This window comes from Squalius cephalus (genome assembly GCF_949319135.1).
Source record: "Squalius cephalus genome assembly, chromosome: 16".
Lineage (NCBI taxonomy): Eukaryota > Metazoa > Chordata > Actinopteri > Cypriniformes > Leuciscidae > Squalius > Squalius cephalus.
In genome coordinates, this window is record NC_137137.1 from 29,195,223 (window position 1) to 29,216,395 (window position 21,173).

General features: G+C 40.4%; 2 protein-coding genes across 3 annotated transcripts in view; one reads left to right on the forward strand and one right to left on the reverse strand.

Annotated features, from left to right (window-relative positions):
* The window catches only part of clcn6 (chloride channel 6), a 526,148-nt gene that overhangs the window by 36,301 nt on the left and 468,674 nt on the right, over window positions 1-21,173 (forward strand). The gene's annotated exons all lie outside the window — the stretch shown is intronic.
* Window positions 1,421-2,672, reverse strand: nppal (natriuretic peptide A-like). 2 transcript variants are annotated; one of them, XM_079897807.1, is made up of 2 exons: window positions 2,326-2,672; window positions 1,421-2,245 (listed from the first exon to the last, which is right to left on the reverse strand). In XM_079897807.1, the coding sequence occupies exons 1-2, from the start codon at window positions 2,407-2,409 to the stop codon at window positions 1,940-1,942; spliced, it is 390 nt and encodes a 129-aa protein (XP_079753933.1). In that variant the 5' UTR covers window positions 2,410-2,672; the 3' UTR covers window positions 1,421-1,939. The 2 variants fall into 2 exon arrangements, with proteins under 2 accessions (XP_079753933.1, XP_079753932.1); XM_079897806.1 differs by having other exon boundaries at window positions 1,503-2,248; window positions 2,326-2,641.

The window sequence follows — 21,173 nt, forward strand, 5'->3', positions numbered from 1 at the left end:
TAGTCGGCGGGATCTGGTCCGTATCCAGATCAGATGGTGGACTCGCACCTAGACACGACCACAACACAGCCCTGAATGTCAGCAGAGACTGTGACTACTAGACAATCCCCTGTGAAGGCCTTGTTGGCACAGATCCACAGCAGAGACCAAAAGAACCAGACAGGTCCTTCACACAGACCCTATGGTCAGCTTCAGCTCAGCGTGATGAATCATAATGACACCATGTTCGTTCGTGAGCCAGAGGAGAACTGAACTCTGTCACCTGATGGAGTTTGGGTTCCTCGCCACTGTCGCCTCTGGCTTGCTCAGTTGGGGAAACTTAATATTCAACAATATTATTGATCTGACGTAGTTGTATGAGAACTGAATCAGTTAATTTAATAAATTTACAACAGATCTGAATCAACACTGAACTGACTTCAGCTGAACAACAGCCAAAATGCATAAGTTTTCCTTTTTATCACTGTAAAGCTGCTTTGAAACAATCTGTATTGTATAAATGAAGGTGACTTGACTTGAAGATTGGTCATCAGGCTGCACATATAAAGGTGTGAAACCTCCAACACTATATTAGCCAGTTTCAGTTTCATTGTCCAACCCCTGTATATCTCATATCAGTGCTGTTTGAAAGGTCTCAGCCTTCACTCCCAAATGGTTCATTTCATTTGAGGTTTATAAAGGAAAACAGATCGACAGAAACATAGGTTTATTACGTAATATAAATGAATGAATTAATGAAGCTTGCATTGGTTGTGGAAATTACCAATAACCAATTATTAGCAATTACAGAGTATTTAAAGGTTGTTTCTCTCAGGGAAACATTTCAGTTTGTGCTCAAATAGTCTATTTTCAGTTTTCAGCTTGTTATGTGGTCAAGTTTTCAATTGAGGACTTTCACAACAGTCACGTAAAACAGGCTTTAACACTTAAAATATGATCATAAAATAAAATAATAATAATAATAATAATAATGATAAAGTCGTTTAATTGCAAAAGAAGATTACCTTTTATAAATGTTTCGTATTTTAGTCAGTAGCAAATTATGCTACTCTAATCTACTTTTTCTGTATAGCTAGAATTTTGTTTGTCTATTTGGGCGCATTGCGGTCACGCATAAATGCAATAGATAAGATCTCACTATATGTTTTTTTATTTAATTGATTATGTCAATAAATTAACCAAGTGATCACAATAAAGTGGACTATAGTTCCAGCATACACTGTAAAAAGGTTTATCATGTAACCCAAATGTTTTTGTGAAAAATCGACTGATTACATTATAGAAACTGGACCCTTTAGTCACATTTGCACTTTTGAATCACTGGTTTGTTATGAAAATCAAAAGTAAAAAATGAAACTCTTAAAACACCTTTCTGGGAGAGAAAAAAAGCTCTTTTAAGTTTTTTTTTTCGTTTTCTTTTAACGAAGTATCATGAACATACGCAGTAGCCTAATTTGCATTCTAAGTTCATTGTCAAATTTACTCAGTTTCAGACACACTGACACACATGTTATGCAAAATATTTATTTTGCAGCAATATACATTATCTATTCGACTGTATTTAGAGAGGGCACAAATAATAATAATAAATAAATAAATAAATAAATAAATAAACAGATGCAACAGTACAAATCAGCAGTCATGGAATCTTCAAATACAAACTATTTACAAGTCTAAATCTTTAATAAATAATGATCAACACACACACAGCATCACTTGAACACAAATCTACGGTAAACTTGCAGTCAACACTTCTTTTTTTCAATAGAAGATAGGCTATGCCTGCCCAGGTGTGTCAAGTATTTCAATCCCAACCTGCAAGAAGTGACATGACATGAAGTAGTAAGACATGACTTAGTTTATTTCTAATACGCGTTTGAACAATTTCCAATGTTTAAATCTCGTCAAGATGAGCAAACATCTCCTAAAATACCTTTGCTTAACACCCGAGCCCGCTAAAAGACCCGATTCTTTCGAGTCTGACCCCAAAGCAGCTCCTCAGTCCGCCTTTCTTGAATCGAGTCCACGAGCGCTTGGAAGTGGACAGTAAGTCACCCAGGAGACGCTCGAAAGCTCTGTCTTTTCCCGCCAGCGCGGAGTTGCGCGCGTCTGATTCCCACAGTTGCTCCGCGCGCTCGTCCAGTGCGCTCTTCTCCTCTCTCGCATCTTTCTGCTCCATCGTCGACTCATCCGACTCCACAAACGGCGTGTTGACTTCTTCATCATCTAACAACTGCTTAAGACTCTGCTGTAAAAAATGCACATGATTAGTCAGGGTCTAATAATAAACGTCTCAGAGTAGTGAGCTAAGACTGAAAAACTCACCTGTAAACTGGAAACTGGTTTGGCACCGACCAAGTTTAAAAGTAGAAGTGAAGACACGCAGAAAATAGAGATGTTGGCGATCATTGTTGTATTGTGGAGAGCAGCTCAGTATCTGTGCGCGGCTCTGTTAAGTCTTCGCTCGTACCCAAGCACCGTGTCCAGGTGCGCTCTTTTATTTCGCTGGTTTCGTCACGGTCACCCAGGAAAGTCCAGCAGACCCTACGGGGAGGGCTCTTCATTTTCATCAAGATCCCACCTTGTTCATCACCGATCATTAAAATGGTGACGTGTGCCGGAGCCTCCTTCAAATTGCACTGTATGTCAAGCGCAGAACATAATCTCGTGTCTTCTTGTCATGGAGGTACATTCTAATATTGCCTAATAGCCTATGCGCTTACAAATAAAGGTTCCAAAAGTTTTTTTTTTTTTTTTTTCTCACAGTTATGCCATAGAACAGCACTTAAAAGAACCAGTTTTCTTACATTTTGGTAATCTAACGATTATTTTTCCTATTTGTGCTCTGAAAAGGTTAAATGTTCTTCATGGAACCATTGATGCCAGTAAAGAACTTTTATTTTACCACACAAAAAGGTTCAGTGGGGTTTTATATAGAAGCCAAGAGTTATTGACTCAATTTTAAAGAACAATTTTTTATGCCAAAACAGTTCAATCACTCATAAAATAAGGCTTCCGAAGAAAATAAGGCACAGGAAGAACCATTTTCGGGTCCCAAGAGTACTTTTTTCTACTATACAGAACCTTTTGAGCTTTTTCATGGAACCGTTGATGCCCATAAGGAACCTTTATTTTCAATAGTGTGCCCATCTCAGTGTTTTCATCCAATGTTTTTATCATTTTTATCCAATACTTGGTGCATTTAGTTAAAGACTGTACACAAATTGCCAGTGCAAGAAATAAGAAAGGGCATATTCTATCTAGAAGCAAAAATAAAAATGGTAATGTAATTTTTAAATCAACTTATGATGGCAGTGCCATCTTTGATTTTTAACGGGAATGAAAGCGAGGCTGTGAGGGATGGACACACATTTCCTCAGTGAGTTGTATTGTTAGTCAATTTGTTTTTGGATTGAAACACTGCAAAAATATCAAATTCGTAAAGCCTTTTTTAAAAAAAAAAGATTTACGCAATTTAATTAATAGTAAAATTTAATCAAATTGAATTGAATAATCCTTATGTATTTTAATTGAATAATCGAACAATCCATATCAATTATTCAATTAAAATACATAAGCATTATTCCATTCAATTTGATGTGTCTTTCTGAGAAATTTCAGTAGACAAAAAAAAAAAAAAAAAAGAAGACAATATGAGAAAACTGTGGAAAACTATAAGTGATCTAGGAGCTTTATACAGCTTTTTACAGCAGATACCATTGCAAGTACGGTAAGTCTTCACAGCCTTGCTTTCATACCTGTCATGGTGCTGCTCTGAATAAGGTCTATACAACTGTAGAAATATGTTTTCGAAAAGCTTCAAACAATAGAAAGGAACACACAATAGATGTCTTCAGCTGAATTTTCCCATGTGTGTGGATTTGTGCCCATCCTTTATTTGGTAGATGTTTGAATCACATTGAAATAAACATAACTCCAACCACTAAAATAATCAATACACAATAGAAAGCAATTTCTCAACACTAGCTGAAATATATAATTTTTCAATCAATGTAACTTTCTCCTATTCCTTGTAGAGACAACTTTAAGTAAGCTGTTTGGATTTTTATTTTCCTCAAAACATTGCTCTGTGTATTTGGGCCTGGCATAGCAACATTGTCTCAGCCAATGGCGAGATCTTGGGGTGAGACTATGGGTCACATAATGGCAGACAGGAGAAGTGTTTAGGAAACCTATTTGAGAACAATTATTGTTCTAACAGTTGCTTTTGGTGACGCCAGTGGCTCCGAAATTACACACTTCAGCTTTAACCCATCTTTGTCTCTCATTACCATCATATTGTCTATTGGCTGCGTTTATTATATTCTCTCATATTTCATTTGGGAAGCTCTTAACTTCAAGCACAGTTCACTGAGCACTGCTCTTTCCCTGATGAGAAGCCGATGGGGCTAATTAAGATTTTAATGACAGGCTGCACTGCAGTCTGTTTCAAATGTCATTTATTTGCTAAAGAGATCATATTCATGATGTATAATAAATGTGCTACAAATAAAACTACTGGTACACTGCAAATCATGATTAGATAGTTCAGTATTTAGATATTTGCTTATTGTCCTTTTAAAAACTTATAATTTCAAAATTAGCCATTTCAACACAACAATTAGTGTTTAAATTTTTTATAGCCACATGTCATTAGACTTGCAGAGGGAAAGATATCTTCCAGATGGACTCCGACCTGTTTTCCTAATAGCTGCTCTAGATGCCGATGGCCGCTAAAATGCTAATCAGTCCCTGTTTGCCTTCATACTGTGCTCCAGTGGAAAGCTTGCAAGAGATCATCAGTCAAGCCCTCGCCACCTGTCCTCCTCATGCTGGGTGGAAACTAGCCTCAGGGCTTTATTGGTTTGAGCCAGGCCTCTCTTGAGGTTCAACCCAAACCTGAATAGCCAGCGGTCATGTTAAAAGGATGAGATACATTTATCTTAAAGTTTTTTGCCCTACCTTGATCTTGCCATGAGACTCAGACATTTTTACAGGATTTAGCTGCTTACAGGCTTCATGTTTGAGATCACTGTTCACAAAAGTGGCCTAATTTAATAGAATATTCTTGGTTAAACTTAATCAACAGTATTTTTCTTAGCACATATAATAATTGTGACTCGTCCCTTGTTTAGGTTAGTATTTTTTTCCCACACTAAGATCATGTTAATGCTAATATTGTTTAGTTCATTTTAATGTTCATAGTTCATTTTAATGTTCATAGATTGGCCTCATTAAAAAACAAAACAAATGTTTGGCTCAGTAGGGGGGCCAGTTCTCCTCTCGCCAACGAACGAACAGTGTATGATTATGATTCAGTCAGCATTATAGGTCAGAAGTCAGAATGGGTTGGAACAATCAGAATATTATCCAGTTTCATCTGAGACGGTATTCGTGTCGTGTCGATGAGGCCTTCACAGAGGAGAGTCAAGTTGACACAATCTCTGCTGACACTTCAGGGATGTGTTGTGGTCGTGTCTAGGCGCAGGTCCTCCATCTGATCTGGATACGGCTGATTACAGTAAACCTCGGAATAAACAGAAAGACTAACATTGGCGTAGATGCCATTCTTCTCATGATGTAACAAGTACATTACAAAACATACAGTAAATTTACAAACTAATTTACAAACAAGAAACCAGTAAATCCTACAATGCACACTAAGATCCATTAAATACTGGCAACCATCATGATAATGCAGGTGGTAAAAGAGGGAGCCACATGAAGAATCGTCTCGGTTGTGCATGCAACCCTCATTCCCTGAAGGAGGGAACGGAGACGTAGCCGACGTTCGACTGAATGGGATCACGCTAGGGAGCTTGTCATCTTCGAGTACTATTGAACGAGCCAATGCAATTGGCGTGCGTGATTCGCATCACACACGGGTATAAATACGGAAGTGGATGCACGCACTAGTTGCTTTTCGCTGAGGAGTAACTGGGAGTCAGCAGTGGTCCAGTTATAGTGGCTAAGAGACTACGTCACTGTTCCCTCCTTCAGGAAACGAGGGTTGCATATGCAACCGAGACGTTGCCTTTCAGTCGTTCACAGTCGACGTAGTTGGCGTTAGACTGAATGGGATCTACTATGGAAAGCGTCACTAGAGCTGCCACCTTCCAGTGCCTGTGTAGCATGTTTGGAACGGACCAGTTAACACCTGGACGAAAGCCTCCTGACCCCCCGCAATTTTGAGGTGGAGAAGGGCAAGGCTTTGGCCAGGGAAGTCAATTGCTGTTCCACAGGACCACTGGGAAAGTGTACCCTATCAAGGAAGGAAGAGACGCTGCAGAAATCCCCTCCTGCCCGAAGGGAGGTAACATGTGGAGAATACACATATGGACTGAATGGATGACTGGCAGTATAACATATGGAATGTCACTGGGATGACTCCAGCCTATAACAGGGGGGAGGATCAACCGAACAGTGACGGCAGAGTGGACTCTGCCGAGGGAAGACACGGGCTCGCCGCAGGGAGCCGTACCATGGAAGAATACACATATGGGATTGCCGTAGGGATCACAACATATGGACCCAGCCTAACACAGGTTCCACCAGTGCATACGAGTGATAGGCCTGGCTTTGGACGTTCTGCCACGTCCATTGCCGAAGGGTATGGAGGAACTCGACAGGGTTCGGCTAAGAAGGGGAACTCACTGGAGCAAGAATTGCGCACGTATCCAGTCCATAGGAGGGGAATGGCACAGCAAGCCGACACTTCGAACCGTGCTTACAGTGAAACTGGCTTCATGTGAAGGGAGCCCGCGGGAAGCAACGGTTCGACACATAGGCTAGTTCTCTAGCGAACGTGTATAGGTGTCGCCCAGCCCCCAACTCTATTTAACATCTGTTCAGCGAGGCACTCTGTGTCAACGCCTAGGAGGGAGCAATACCCTCGCTTAGGAGGAGCTTCTGCTGGTTTCCGTAACAGACAGAACTGGTCTAAGATCTAGGCTTTGCATTCTGATCACATATAACCGCATTGGAGCGGACGGACAGAGAAAAGCCATGGCTGGGTCTGCCTTCTCAGGGGCAGCGATTGCAGGCTCACCACCTGGTCCCATTAAGGGAGAGGTAGGAACCTTGGGCACACATCCAGACCGGGGTCTCAGGAGTCATGAGAGTTAGCCGGCCCGAATTCCAGGCACGATTCATTGACCAAAAATGCGGGCAAGTCCCTACCCTCTAGATAGAGACCAAACAAGCAGGAGAACTGTTTCTTTAAAAACAGAATTTTTAAATCATTGCCTGTAGGGCTCAAGGGAGGTCTCTGCAGTGCAGTAGCACCAGAAATAAGTCCCAAGAGGGTAAAGAGGGGACGCAAGGAGGTCATTTCTTTTCTCCTTGCTCCCCTCAGGAACCTGACGATCAAGTCGTACTTCCCACGGATTTGTATCTACTGCATCATGATGTGCGTCAATACAGAGGCCACAACATTTTGAGGTGGAGGAGACAGACCAACCGTTTGCAGGAAGGAAGCACTGAAGTGATCGAACACCTTCAGGATCTCCTCACTGAGAGAAGACTCAACCAATGAATAGGTTCCACTTCTAAGGGGGAGCGAGCCTCTTTTTGAGAGGGTGCTCTCACAGAAGTGATGGTGTCTACGGCATAAAAAATCTTGCAGTTGTAACCAGAACCTCCGCGTCCCGTTCTTTTTAGAACCAGACCTGGAACTCTCCAAGGTCTAGACACAGGTGCCATCATGCTCCATCCTTGAGAATGTACTCAGAGGAATGAGTCAGGAAGGCTGTCGAGATGAGAGGTCGGTTGGGCCACTATCAGGACCTGTTCCATCTCTTCCTGTTTTTAGCACCGTAGTGCAAGATGGCTCACTGGGGAATGCATTTCCAGGGCCAGCTGTGGCTAGAGTTTTAAAACTGTGTGACGAGGGATATCCACTCAGACAGGAGAAGAAACAACTGGCGGAGGGACGAGTCCGGAGGGGCAACAGACGTATCTGTGCGACCCCGAAGTGGTCCCAAACAGCTGGCCAGCTGGGGACGGAGTCTCCACTCTATCTGGACCAGAGGCTGTCATGAGGCTTGTCAGCGGCACGATTGAGCAGGCCAGCAGTAATAAGTGTAATGAAGCGACCTTAGAAGCTTCTGACTCCAAGGAGGAGGTGGTAGGCGAGTTGCAACATGCGAGGGGAGTGTAGCCCGATGGTCGCAATGTTGTCTTTTCAGACCAGTACATGCTCGCTGAGCAGCGGTGTCTCGAAGCGAGGAAACTGTAAGCAACTCAAAGCAATAGATGCCAAAGCAGTCGGAGGGCGCCCAGGCCTCTGTTACTGCATGTCCTTTATATGTGGCCCCTCAGCCGGTATTAGTGGACACTCGTTCTAGGAGCCATTGGCCCGGAGAAACGAAAGGTCTGTTTACGGGCTGAGGGTTTGGCGATAGGCCAGGGTGTTTATCCAAAACCTCCGCCGTTGGGCCGGAGTGTGTGATGTGAATCACGCACGCCAATTGCATTGGCTTGTTCAATAGTTGTCGAAGATGACAGACTCCCTAGCATGGATCCCATTCAGTCGAACGTTGACTACGTCGAACGTGAACGACTGAAAGGGAACAAAAGTTCATCACAAGCTTTTCCCCAAGAGAGTAAGATTAATTCACACAAATACAAAGCACCATAATGATAATACACATGACAAGTCAAGTCACATTTATTTATATAGCGCTTTTTACAATGCAGATTGTGTCAAAGCAGCTTTACAGAGATAACAGGAAAATAATGCAACAAAGCTGCAACAAATGACACTTAAATAATGCAATTAACATTCATTTAACAGTTTGTGCTTAGAACATGACTGATACCTTAAATTGTTACTTCTTTAGAATAGGCTGGGTGATATGGGCAAAAATATTATCACAATATTTTTTCCATATCATACGTTATTGATATTTTGTCACGATATTCCACCCTTAATAGAGAAGGAAATGTTTTCCATGTTAGACTTTGAGAATGAATTTAAACATAACTTGTTTGTTCACAATTAAACTCCACAGAGTAAGCTATCTTTTAATTTAGGGCCCTATCAGTCAGCCACTGTCGACTTCACATCAGAACGACTAACAAAGTGGGATCTCACCTTCGAGTGAGCTTTGGAGCAGAGCGTTTCATTGATTCTGCTCTGCAATCATCTGTATGTGTGCTCTACAAACCCTGAAGTAGCTCTCCAGAGAGTGTTGGTGTGACGGCGCGTCAGCGGTGGTTGCCATTTAAAGAACATTTCCTCTGCATTCACTGGAGTCTAAAAGAGTATTTTCTCTGCATCCATTGCAGTTGAAAACTAAAAGAGCTTTGTGCACACTCCAGGCTTTTAATAGTCCCCTTTTACTATTCAAGTCAAGTCAAGTCACCTTCATTTATATAGCGCTTTTAACAACAAAGATTGTTTCAAAGCAGCTTTAATAGGGAATTAAAGTAACAGAGATTGTTTTGGCTTTACAGCAGCTCTAGAATAAAGTTATTGTCCAGCTAAAGTTAGTTTTGATTTATTCACTTCCGTCGCAATGATCGTTAGTTATTAACTTAGGGGCCGCTAACAGGACACTATTCTAACAGAAAACCCTTAAGTTCTCTCTGAGCAAACTTTAAAAGCTAAACCTGTGAGAACGCTGATGGTGTGCACATCATACCTGTCAACATTTGGGTACCAAAATACGGGAGACCTGGGGGGGTTTCAGTTCAACCACATGCGGTTTCATGTAATCTATACATTACACACCCCATCGCCAAATCATAGAAAAATTCAGTTAAGATAGTTGTATTCATCTTAACAATACACAACAAATCAATATACAGAAAACAGATTTCTAAAATAAGGTAGGCTATAGGCCACAAATCTGTGAGTACAGTTTGCAAAACTGAACTGAACATGGCTAAGAAACTGGTCCAGCGGGTGGAGTTTACTGGTACTGAATATTACACATCACCTGTGTATACTCCATTAACTGGAACAGATTTTCACTGGAACTGAATATTACATCCAAATATTGTTATGTAATCAATCAGCATATTGTTGTGTAACTTCACCTATTGGAACAGTATTTCACAATTTTTCACGGGAACTGAATATTACAAACATCTATTGCGAAAGAACGATTTACAAAACAACGATTGCGAAAGCGTGCACGGATTATGAAATTGTTCACTGTTACCTTGTACGTAGTTTTTTTCTTTCTGTATTTTGGCTTTCTCGTGTGTCCCTATTTTTGTTGTGTCCCTTTTGAGCCACGGGGCGAAACGGGTACGGATTGAAAAACCAAAGCAACTGTAGCCTACGGTTTACAAATCTGAGCACAGCTGAGACTTTTTCTCTGGTATACTTTTGGCGTAGGATATTTATTCCGTCAAGGTCAGACTGCGATGTCAAATGTATTCCCGGGAATGAGTGATGCGCTTTCCGCTTTTAAAGTTTTATAAAATAGCCTAAGTAAGATATGGCTTGAATGGTTTAAAAGCATTAGCAAGAATAAAAGCGCATCATATAATAATGTAACGCCATGCAGTCAAATGATGACAGAAAAAAACGTATGCTGCTGTAACATATAAAAGTCTGAATAGAAGTTAAGGCTATAGGAATGTTGCGTTTATGTGTGTGTAACACATTCTGTCCTTTGGGACTTGCCGTAGGCAAGAGAGAAATGGGCATGCGCATAAGATGACCAGAGGTTGACGCGGGAAAGATTAAAGAGTGTGCACCGTTCATGGAACTTCTGTGTCTCGTTTCCGCATGCTGGGGTTGGGGGAGGGGCTGGCGGTGCGTCTCATAGGGCTACGAGTCGCATTGTATTCCTTACGACCATTGAACTCCATAAATGGTTTTCTTTCAGATGAGCGGCCTCTCTGCGTCTCATATGTCTGCATACGGCATGCACGCCCCTGACAGCAGCACTGATTTGACTCACGTGACGGGGAGCGCGCTCTACTCCACTCTGTGCCGCTACGGCTCACTCTCTCTTTCAGTCTGTGATTTTCGTCCTCCAAACGGTTAAGAGATACTTTCATGACCCTCACCTCGTCAGTTAATCTATCAATCGCTCTGTACAGTCTACTAATGTCCGACACAGAGTTCACATTAGCCACAGTCCCATCGGCAGTCTGACTATACTTGACATTAGCAGTCGCATGTCCCATATCAACCGCATTTCTCGCGTTCTCACACCGACCTGCAATTATTACAGCCTCCTCCATGTCCGTCGCCCCCTGCTCATAACATTTCGTCCTCAGCACCGGGTCCAGAAACGGCGAAACTTCTCTTCCCTCTGGGCTCTGTCGCCGTATTCAAGAAAAGCCTCATCCACAAGCCTGCTGATTTCTGCTGCGTACACTTCCAAACTCTCCCGCGCTGCGCGGGGGCGGGCAGACAGACTGGCTCTGAATCGCTCCATGAACTGTCTCCGTCCAAAAGCCTCTTTTAGCTTCTCCTTCACCGCGTCATAGTCCGACTTAACAGCATCAGAGAGACTGTCCCATAGAGAAAAGGCTGCGTTGCACAGACGTGTAGGTAAAATCCTTGTCAGTTCATAGTTGTATGAAGCGGCTCCACTCCCTTCCTTGAGCGCTTTGACCGATACTTCGAACTGTCTGGCCCAGCACACGAAGCTTTGCCTCTCCTCCCCGGAGAACGGTGAAGGCAAATCAATTTGCACGCTTCTATGGCCTCTGTCACGGTCCCGTGACATAGTACTAAAACTGTCCTCCTCGTCCTTGCACCACATAATGACAATCCGTTGACCGCGTGTGCTACCTTAACTAATGTATAAACTTTAGAAGTTACGATAACTAAAATAGTTTAAAACCCGCCGAAACACTTTTGAAACACTAATTCAACCTACAGTACAAAAAAAATCCCACCGCTGCCACCAATGTAACCGAGCTTTTGTATTGAGTTCGCCTAAACACTTTTGGGATAATAAAATAATGAAAACGAGACACAGAAGTTCCATGAACGGTGCACACTCTTTAATCTTTCCCGTGTCAACCTCTGGTCATCTTATGCGCATGCCCATCTCTCTCTTGCCTACGGCAAGTCCCAAAGGACAGAATGTGTTACACACACATAAACGCAACATTCCTATAGCCTTAACTTCTATTCAGACTTTAATCTGTTACACTGCGTTAATTGCGTTAAATATTTACTTACCACTGAATCTTTTCCCATTTCTACCAGTAACGCTTATTCAACTTCCCGCGTCTACTACCTGCGCAGATATCGACGGCACAACTGGGTTGTAGGTTGCCAGGTTGAGCTCACAAATGGGTTGAAATTTGTATGATGTGTTGATTGCGCGAGTAGGATGGGTTTCATACAAGATCTGGCAACTGGACAACCTTGGAATAATATATTGGTGTGATTATTTATATAACAACGTTTGGGCCATACAAATTTAGGGAGTTTCACGGGAGAAATAACAAAACGGGAGGGGGTGGGAGATCGGTGTGAAATACGGGAGACTCCCGGGGAAAACGGGAGTGTTGACAGGTATGGTGCACATGCGTATTACGAATTCAGTCTATACGCGTTTGAAAATAAATGTGCGCAGGCGTGTAGTCCAACCAACCTTTTGTAGTTACAAACCAACCCTCAACAAACTACTTGTCTAGCCTTAAAATTTATATTACATAATTTTTATCGCTTCCACGTGAACTGGAATTATCCCGACAACGTCTGTACAGAGGTAAAGGGAAGGGAAGGAGGCCTTCACAGAGGAAAGACTAGTTGACACTTCAGGACTGCATTGACGTTGTGTCCAGGCGCAGGTCCTTCATCAGATCTGGATACAGCCTGGATGGACAGAGGCCAAGAGGCAAATTTGGCCAGGATGCCGGGGTTATCCCCCTACTTTTTTTTGAAGGACTTCCTGGGATTTTTAATGACCACAGAGAGTCAGGACCTCGGTTTAATGTCTCATCCGAAGGACGGAAATGGTAACGCTAAAGGATGTACCGTGCCTCTAACAAGTTTCGATCTTCTTTCTGATGTGAATGGTGTGTGGAAAACACTTCAGTTTTGCCACAGACTTCTCCAAGCATCTAGAACGTAAATGAATGCTATTTCATACTTGAAAAACCACGGAAAACTACTTTTAAACAGGAAATGCCGAAATATTTACCTACATATTTACAGAGGGTCTATTCGCACAGGATTAGTATTACCTGAGGTAATTTTTCCAGACTTTTTTACTGAAGGTAAAAGTAGCTGTAATCTTTACTGACATTATCCGTAATGATTACTGAGATGGCACATTCGGACGGGACTAAAATCAGAGAGAATCTCTGGTAATTATTACCTTACCCCACCTCGCCATGTTAAACTGGTCCCGTCCGAATAGGGCTTTTCATACCATACTCATAGTAGCCGGAGCAACTTTTCTCTATTTACGGATATGACGGTATGTACACAATTTCCTGCAACAACCATCCTGATAGGTCTAAATAAAAACTTATAATAGGCTTACCATAGTGAATCAGGTAGAGGATGTTTGACACTTTGAATGAAATGTATGAAATTTTGTTAATTTTGAACAAAAAAAAAGTTACATATACTGTCCCTTTAAGATTTTAATCTTGGGGTAATAAAATAGAAAACCCCTCATAGTTTCACTGTACTTTGGCCCAGTAAGCAACCACCTAGCAACCAAAGCAACATTAATGATATTGTTTAATTTACTTAATTTTATTTTATTAACATTTTTGGTACTGTATTTATGTTTAAAGTACAGTTTTTTAATAATTCATACTTAATATTCTTAAGTCTAAACAAAGAATTAACTATCCCATACCAATCGATCCATGCAATATGACTATGCAAAGGGGTAAGAGAGTTAGTCACACATATCCATGTCCGCTAAAGGAATCTCAGAGCTGATAAAACACAGGATGCTCTGTCGGACATTCAGCCTGTCAGCAACATCCTCAAACTCTCTGGAATGACACTCTTGAGTTTTATCATGAGACCTAGTGGCAACAAAGCAAGTATATTACCGTAAATGAACACTCAACAATGATTCCATTTCAATAAATAATTGATAACGGCAGAACTTGTTTCAAAAACAAAAACAAAAACAGTAAATGCCACTTGCATTGCTATTTTATTATCTTATGCAATGACATTCACACATTCTTTTGTTGCATTCTTATTTTTCCAAATAATTTTGGGGCCATTATATAATGGTCAGTAACAAGAAATATGCATTAAAAATATGCACATAAACTCTGGTTGACTTTGAACCATCCAGAGGAATGTATTTCAGTGAAAGCTCTGAGCCACATATATTTATCTATAGAAGGAAATTGGGTTTTCAGATCATTGAATTGACTGATAGATCATTGGCTTTCAAATTCATAAACACCTCACAATTCTCTTCAAATGTTTGCATCTTTCTCAACATCCTTCCCACATCCCTTAAATTACATCATAGTTCACCCCTGTTTCAGCTTTTATCCAGCCCACTGCATTCCAAACTACTGACAGCGCTCCACACTACATGAGTATTGTCACCTCTGCACCATCAACTATGGTGCTATTTTGGTAAAGATAAGGCCAAGCTAAGGCCTAGTTTGATATATTTAGCCTTGCCCTCTGCTATATTTAACTTGCATGCAAATAGGATTATTTAGGTTTTGCTTGACAATGCTATAAAATCAAAACAGAAAGAAATATCTTGTTACACCTTCAATTGTGCCTTTAGGCAGGTTTTCAGTGTTCTGGTTAGTTAAAAAGGCGCTGCTACGCAGTTCCAAAGGTGATCTCTTTGGTTGCTAGGGCATTTCTAGGTGGTTGCTAGGGTATTCTGGGGTTTGCTAGGTTTTTGCTTACTGGACTACATCATAAGAGCTCACCACTTGTTTTTGTGATAATCTAGATATCACCCAGGTCCTTTCTTCAATGTAAGTAATAACACACCTCTCTGAAGTACAATCCACAAGTGGTGCAAGAACAGGTTAAGTGCTTAAGTTTAAGTATGAGCAATAGTAATACTGATATTTTCCTTCTCAAACACAACAAATTAGTCTGTGGGTAAGGTACATCCTATATCTCTCTGTTACCTTGCTTTAGCTTAACGAATTCCATTGTGAATCAACTGTTTCCATTTTCACACCACAGTAATGTGGGAAATATTCTGCCCTGAAGCTGGAACAAGCATGTTACTTATTGGCCTTTAATGGGTAAAAGGGTTGTTGCTCTTAAAGGACCCTGTCTTTGGTGCTGAGGTGTTTTGGGAAATGTAACCATAGATTAAAGACATAATAAAATCGCCCAAGATCCTTTTACATAATGATGTAATATTTTATTTAGTTTGAAACTGTTTATTAGAATAAAAGTGTACCTTAAATCCATTTCACCTTTAAGATAACATCTCAAAGGATTTTCCTTTCCCACTAGGTTTACATGTACGTGTAAAACCATAACAATTAGCAGATTTCTTGTTAGACTTTCAGCCAGCCAAATGATGTACCAGTCTGAATGTTGTATAATCTAGACACCATATCTACACAATATAGGTAATGAGGTACCCAACTGAACACAGATACCTCAGTATGGTACACAATACACAATAACAGTAACAATCAATGGATAGTTTTTGAGTATGAATGGGTCATTTTGAATAGTAAACTAGATTGTCACAGAACGCGCTGTGCTCCTAACCCAAACCTAACAACAAAAGCATCGATAAAACAGTGTAAATACAACCAGAAAACTATATAAACTATGAATGCAACCTGTCAGGGTTATGTTAAGCTTCATTGTGTTTTGGTTTCATCTTCATTATTTTCCCTGTAAGTTGCCATGGTTTCTGATTTGAGTTACGCACCTGTTCCATGTTATGTTGATTAGTCCCTGTGTATTTAATGACTTAGTTCCCTCTGTTCATTTTTCAGTGTTCAGTGTTGTCTATGTTTTATGTGGTTGTTTTTTTATGAGTATTATTCCTGTGATCTCCTGCATGTTCCTATTGGATTTGTGATTTTTTTTTTTTGTCGTCAATCATTGTGTGATTACTACAGCCACGTCGTGATAGAACAAACCAAACACCAAAAAGAAAGGATTATACGTTAAATATTATGGACTTTACAGCTGTCAGCCTGCTTTGCTTAGAGTAAGAGAATCATACCCAGGAGGACCATACAGGGAATTTTTTTGACCTGGCGAGTCTTATTTCCTGGATGTGCGTGTCTTTCCAGACTAGCCTGGATGAGCGAACTAAGGCACAACTACCCGACAACGGTCCTCGAGGGACATTCGCTCTCTGTAGAGTAGGTCCTGGTCCAGTGTGCATCCTCTTTTACCATCTACATCGAGGAACAACCACGCCAGACTAAGAGCACAGCAAAACTTTAACGACGTCCACCATGGAACAAGAGCCTAAGCCCACTGCAGACAAGGAGACCAAGCCCATCACGAAAACAGTGCCAGAGACTACCGAGGCCATCTTTGTCCTGAAGCCCAAGCCACACATAGAGTCGGACCAGGAGTGTGAACCGGCACCAACATCCGTCGAGGTAACCATATTAGTTGAGTATGAGGGCATGGAGTGGAGCCCTGCCCATACCCCCGCTGCTGAGGGTGAGCTGTGCCAGGTTTCTACATTATTAATTGATGGATTGGAAAATATGATTCCCCAAAGTCTACTGCTGTTGTTGGTCCCACCAAGCTCCAAGTTTTTTTCGTTTTTCGCACATCTCCAAGTCTGCTTCGCCATCCAGTTCCCCGCCCCACCTCTGCTGATTCCCTTCAGTCCTTCAGCTCCTCCTTTGTTGGCTCCACTCTGCTGCCTGGCTCCGCTTGGGCCGCTGAACCTGTCACTTCACCTTGGTCCGTCGACCAGTTGGCACCATCTGGCTCCTCCTTCCCTCCGGTTCCACCTTGGTTCTCACTCCCACCAGCTCTGCTTCAGTCCTCTGGCACTCTGGCTCCACCGGGGCCACTTGTCACAGCGGCTCTGCCTTGACCTCCAGGTCCTACGGTGTTGCCTGGTCCCTTCATCATCACTAGTTTCCAGCCCTCCTACCTCCATCACTGTCTATTGGTTTTCTGGCTCCACCCAAGCACCTCCCTCCATCATCTCCACAATGGGGTTTCCCCTCTGCCAGCTAGTCCCAGATTCCTTCAGTGTCCAGCTCTGCATCCACCTCCAGAGCCCCTAACCTCCCTCCTCAGTTGGACTTTGTTTTTATATGTTAAACTATTGTGCTCTGTGCTGGGTCACCACTTGATGTCCAAAGTAAAATCTGGGTCTCAAAGCAAAACCAAAATCTCAGCTGTAAATCAATTGACTTTAATTTAAACATGGAACCATTTATAAAATATTTTGCTTTAACATGATATTATATATTCTTGTCTACAGTAAAGGATAGATAGATGCCATGCCATTCAAATAAATGAAGTAAAGATATAAGACAGCTTCAGTTCCTTTTTTTTTATATATATATATAAATATGTCACATTAGCCCTTCCAGACATAGATTCTATCCCATCATGCATTCATTAGCCGTCCTTTCAGCTTCATTAAACTGTCTTTGCTAACTTACTGACAGATATCAATGAATATCTGTAGGGCTTGGGCTCCCTGTGGAGGCTACTGTTGGAGAAACAATAAGAGAAAAAGAAAAAATGAAGCCGTTCTAGCCAGGGTAAAAGATACATTGCCTTACAAGTTTTTATTTTTTGATGATTTAATTTTAGGGACAATAGGGTAAATTCAGTTAGTCTGGGACATTTCTTTATTCTCTGTGCTGTTTCAGCCATTACGCCTTTGCCAGGTCAATAACCAGCAGCTACATATAACCTTGTGTAATTAGTCTAATAACGAATCCTTTTTGTAATGAACAGATTTTAAGGATTTTATAAAGCAACATGCTGGTGAAACCTTAATCAATCACATGCAGCTCCATTGTTATTCTGTGAATGTATAAGGTATGACTACCTTTGAAATCTGTCCAAATACCCAAAAGCACTAGCTGTGCCATTCAAACCTGCAAAGCCACTGAATCACATTAACATGAGCAAGAGTTGTAAGAAGTGATCTGCATATTTGGTTGTTGTGTTGTCAACTCATGCTGGAGCTGCTGGCTCTATCTGCCCCACGGCACTGCCTTTTTTGGGGTGGAATGTGGCAGTCCCCTTGGTAGCCACAACCCCCCACCTGTGAAAGTTATAGATATAAGCGCAAAATGGTGCATTATGGGCCATGGGTTTTCTCTCTTCAGATTTGGGGAAAGTATGAAAGCTGATCAGATGTTGTTTCCCAGATAGATTTTCATTTTTGTGTCTGGTTTATCTAAATACTTGAAAATGTTCCTCCCGTGATCTTTTGAATTACAGTCAAAATGTATTCAGACACATACATTATCAGAGTTTATTCGCTATAGTTTATAAAATGATAATAAAATATGACAAGAACTCAGAGTTATCAAATCAATTGATATTTCACTGGTTTTGGCCATCCTTCTGTTAGACTGTCTCACAAATGAATCATGTTGAATATCTGTCAGCTGTTAAGTTTAAGTACACAATTAGATAATACCAATTTAGGTCAAACAACTACCAAGCTATGCTTAATTTTGTTCAGTCTGTGGTGTAAAAAGGTCGCATTAGCAATTAAAGAAAAAAAAATTAAATAAAACATGGTCAGGTTTAAGTGTCTGAATAATTTTTTTGTTCCAAATTCGTATAAATTTTATAGTCCACTGCATGAAGAATTTTTGGGTATGATATGTCACAGTTTAATTTATTTTGCTATTCTCACTTACAAAAGTGAACTATAGTGTCCTGCACCCACTAATAAAAAAGAAGAAAGCAAAAATTATATCTGATGTCTGAATAATTTTTGGTTTGACTGTATATTATATTAAATAATTATTTAATAATACTTCTATTGCCTTTTGAAATTTAGTTAAAGTGTACTGCGAAAATACTGACAAGCATTTATGGTAAACTAAAATGTAATTTAATGTCATTTCTATTGAAACTTGTATGTTACGTATTTAAATATTTGTAAGTACACAATGGTGAAGTTACAATTTAGTACATTTAAAATATATTAACTTTAATTGTAATATCAAATAACACACAACATTTTGAATTATAATCAATTACATGTGCTTTATTATGTTAGTCAACACATCAAAATAAGTGTACAGTACTTCTTTAAAGCAGGATGAAAGATTATTTAAACAATGATTTAAAATGTACTTTAAAGTAAAACGTTTCATTTGACATTATTACAAGTTGCACATTTTAGAAGTGTATTAAGTGTATGTGTTCTCTCTTAAAGTACCCTTAAATGGCCTTTTATTTTTACGATATTATAATATCCAAGTAGTTTTCTTAAATATACATTGAAGATTTGAAGTACACATTCAAAACAATTAAGCACACTTCTGTTTCACAAGAGTTGTGAATTCTTAATATTCTTAATGTGAATTGATAAATATTTCAAAATTGATTTTATTTTATTTTTTAGGAAGATAAACATGCATTATTTGTTTATTGATCTACTTGTTACTTTGTTTTTCTTGGTATTTGGTAGGCTACCTAAAGACATGTGAAAGTGATGCTCTGTATATTCCTAATACTGCTTTGCTTATGTTTTTAAAAAGTAGAGCAGTGATTATCATTTTTCTGTAGGCAGAAAAAACAAACGGTTGTGAGGTTATGGCTTACTGACCAACCTAATATCAATGCCTTAAGTATAATTTGAAATAATTTCCCCAGTGGATTGAAGGTACACTTAGACAGATGAACTGATATTTACTAAACGTTCTTTTGCTTCCAAAGCAATATTTGGACAGAGGTACTAAACAGCACCATCACTGAACGGTTACCATGGTAACGCTGCTTCATATTCCTAGAAAAAGGTTGCCTGGTTTATTGCGCTTGTCTGAGTATGGCTTAACTTTTTGTCCTCAGGTTGGTAACCAAACAGCACTGCAATGCTTGACTGTAGATTAGCATATAAATGGTTTGTTCAGAGGAGAAAAAAAATGGTTACACTTTATATTGATGGTCGCCTTTGTTGACTATGAGTAACATTGTACTTGCATACGTTGTACATCATGACAGTGTTAGTAGACTTTTAGGGGCAGGGTTAGGGTTAGTAGAATAAATTGACATGTAGTTGCAAAGTTACTTATAGTCAGTAGAATGTCTGTTGGGGAGCATCACAATAAAGTGTTAGTAGATATTAGTTTACTAATAATCTAATGAGAGTTAGTTGACATGTTGCAAAGTTATTTATAGTGAGTAGAATGTCTGTTGGGAAACTATCAAAATAAAGTGTTACATGTAGGTGCAACGTTACTTATAGTCAATAGAATGTATAAAGTGGACCATCAAAATAAAGTGGTCCCAAAAAAATCTACTAAAACTAGATTTAATTGATTAGATTCTTAATTAGATGCTTGCCTTAACAAACACCACTTACAAGTTCTAAAAAAGTGTCCAAGTGGGATTCACTTTAAATTGCCAATCATAGGAAAAATACAATGATAGTTGTTTTTTATTACACAGTAGTCAACATTTGAAGTGGATCATCAAAGTTGTCCAAGAATGGGTTGGCCCAACTGGCTTCAAATGTTGACTACTGTATATGCAAGGCAAGCTGTAAGTTCCATGGTGCATTGTTCAATTATTCCCCAGCGTTACGCACTTCTTCATAACTTCACTTCAAAACAGACACTTGATTGTGAACGAGATGCAGTTACTCGGTGGGAGCTGTGGATTATGACTGTCAGCGTGGGGAGAAAAGAGGCTCTCTTTCTGATCTCAGAGGTGGCAGGTCTGGCCATGAAGCGTTCCTGGTGGCGTCTACACCCGTGACGACCACATTATCTGCAGGAATGTGAGCAGAGTCATTTCCAATAATGATTCCGCCAGCTTCCACACCTCCAGACAAGTGAGTGTGGGTGACATGGGGCTGGAGAGGGAGGGAGTTTGAAATGCTTGTCAACTTGACTTCCAAGCCCCTCATTCACTGTAATGTGATGCAGAGGTTAATTGTGGAGCTGTGTAATAAGTGTTAATGTTGTTGTCTCTGACGTCAGTAAAGAGGTGCAGGGGACATTTGATGAATCCCTTTCTGTACGGGAGAATTAGTCACTTATTTTTATTGTTTTAGAACACTGTTTAGACATTAAAGATATTGGAAATGTATACGGAA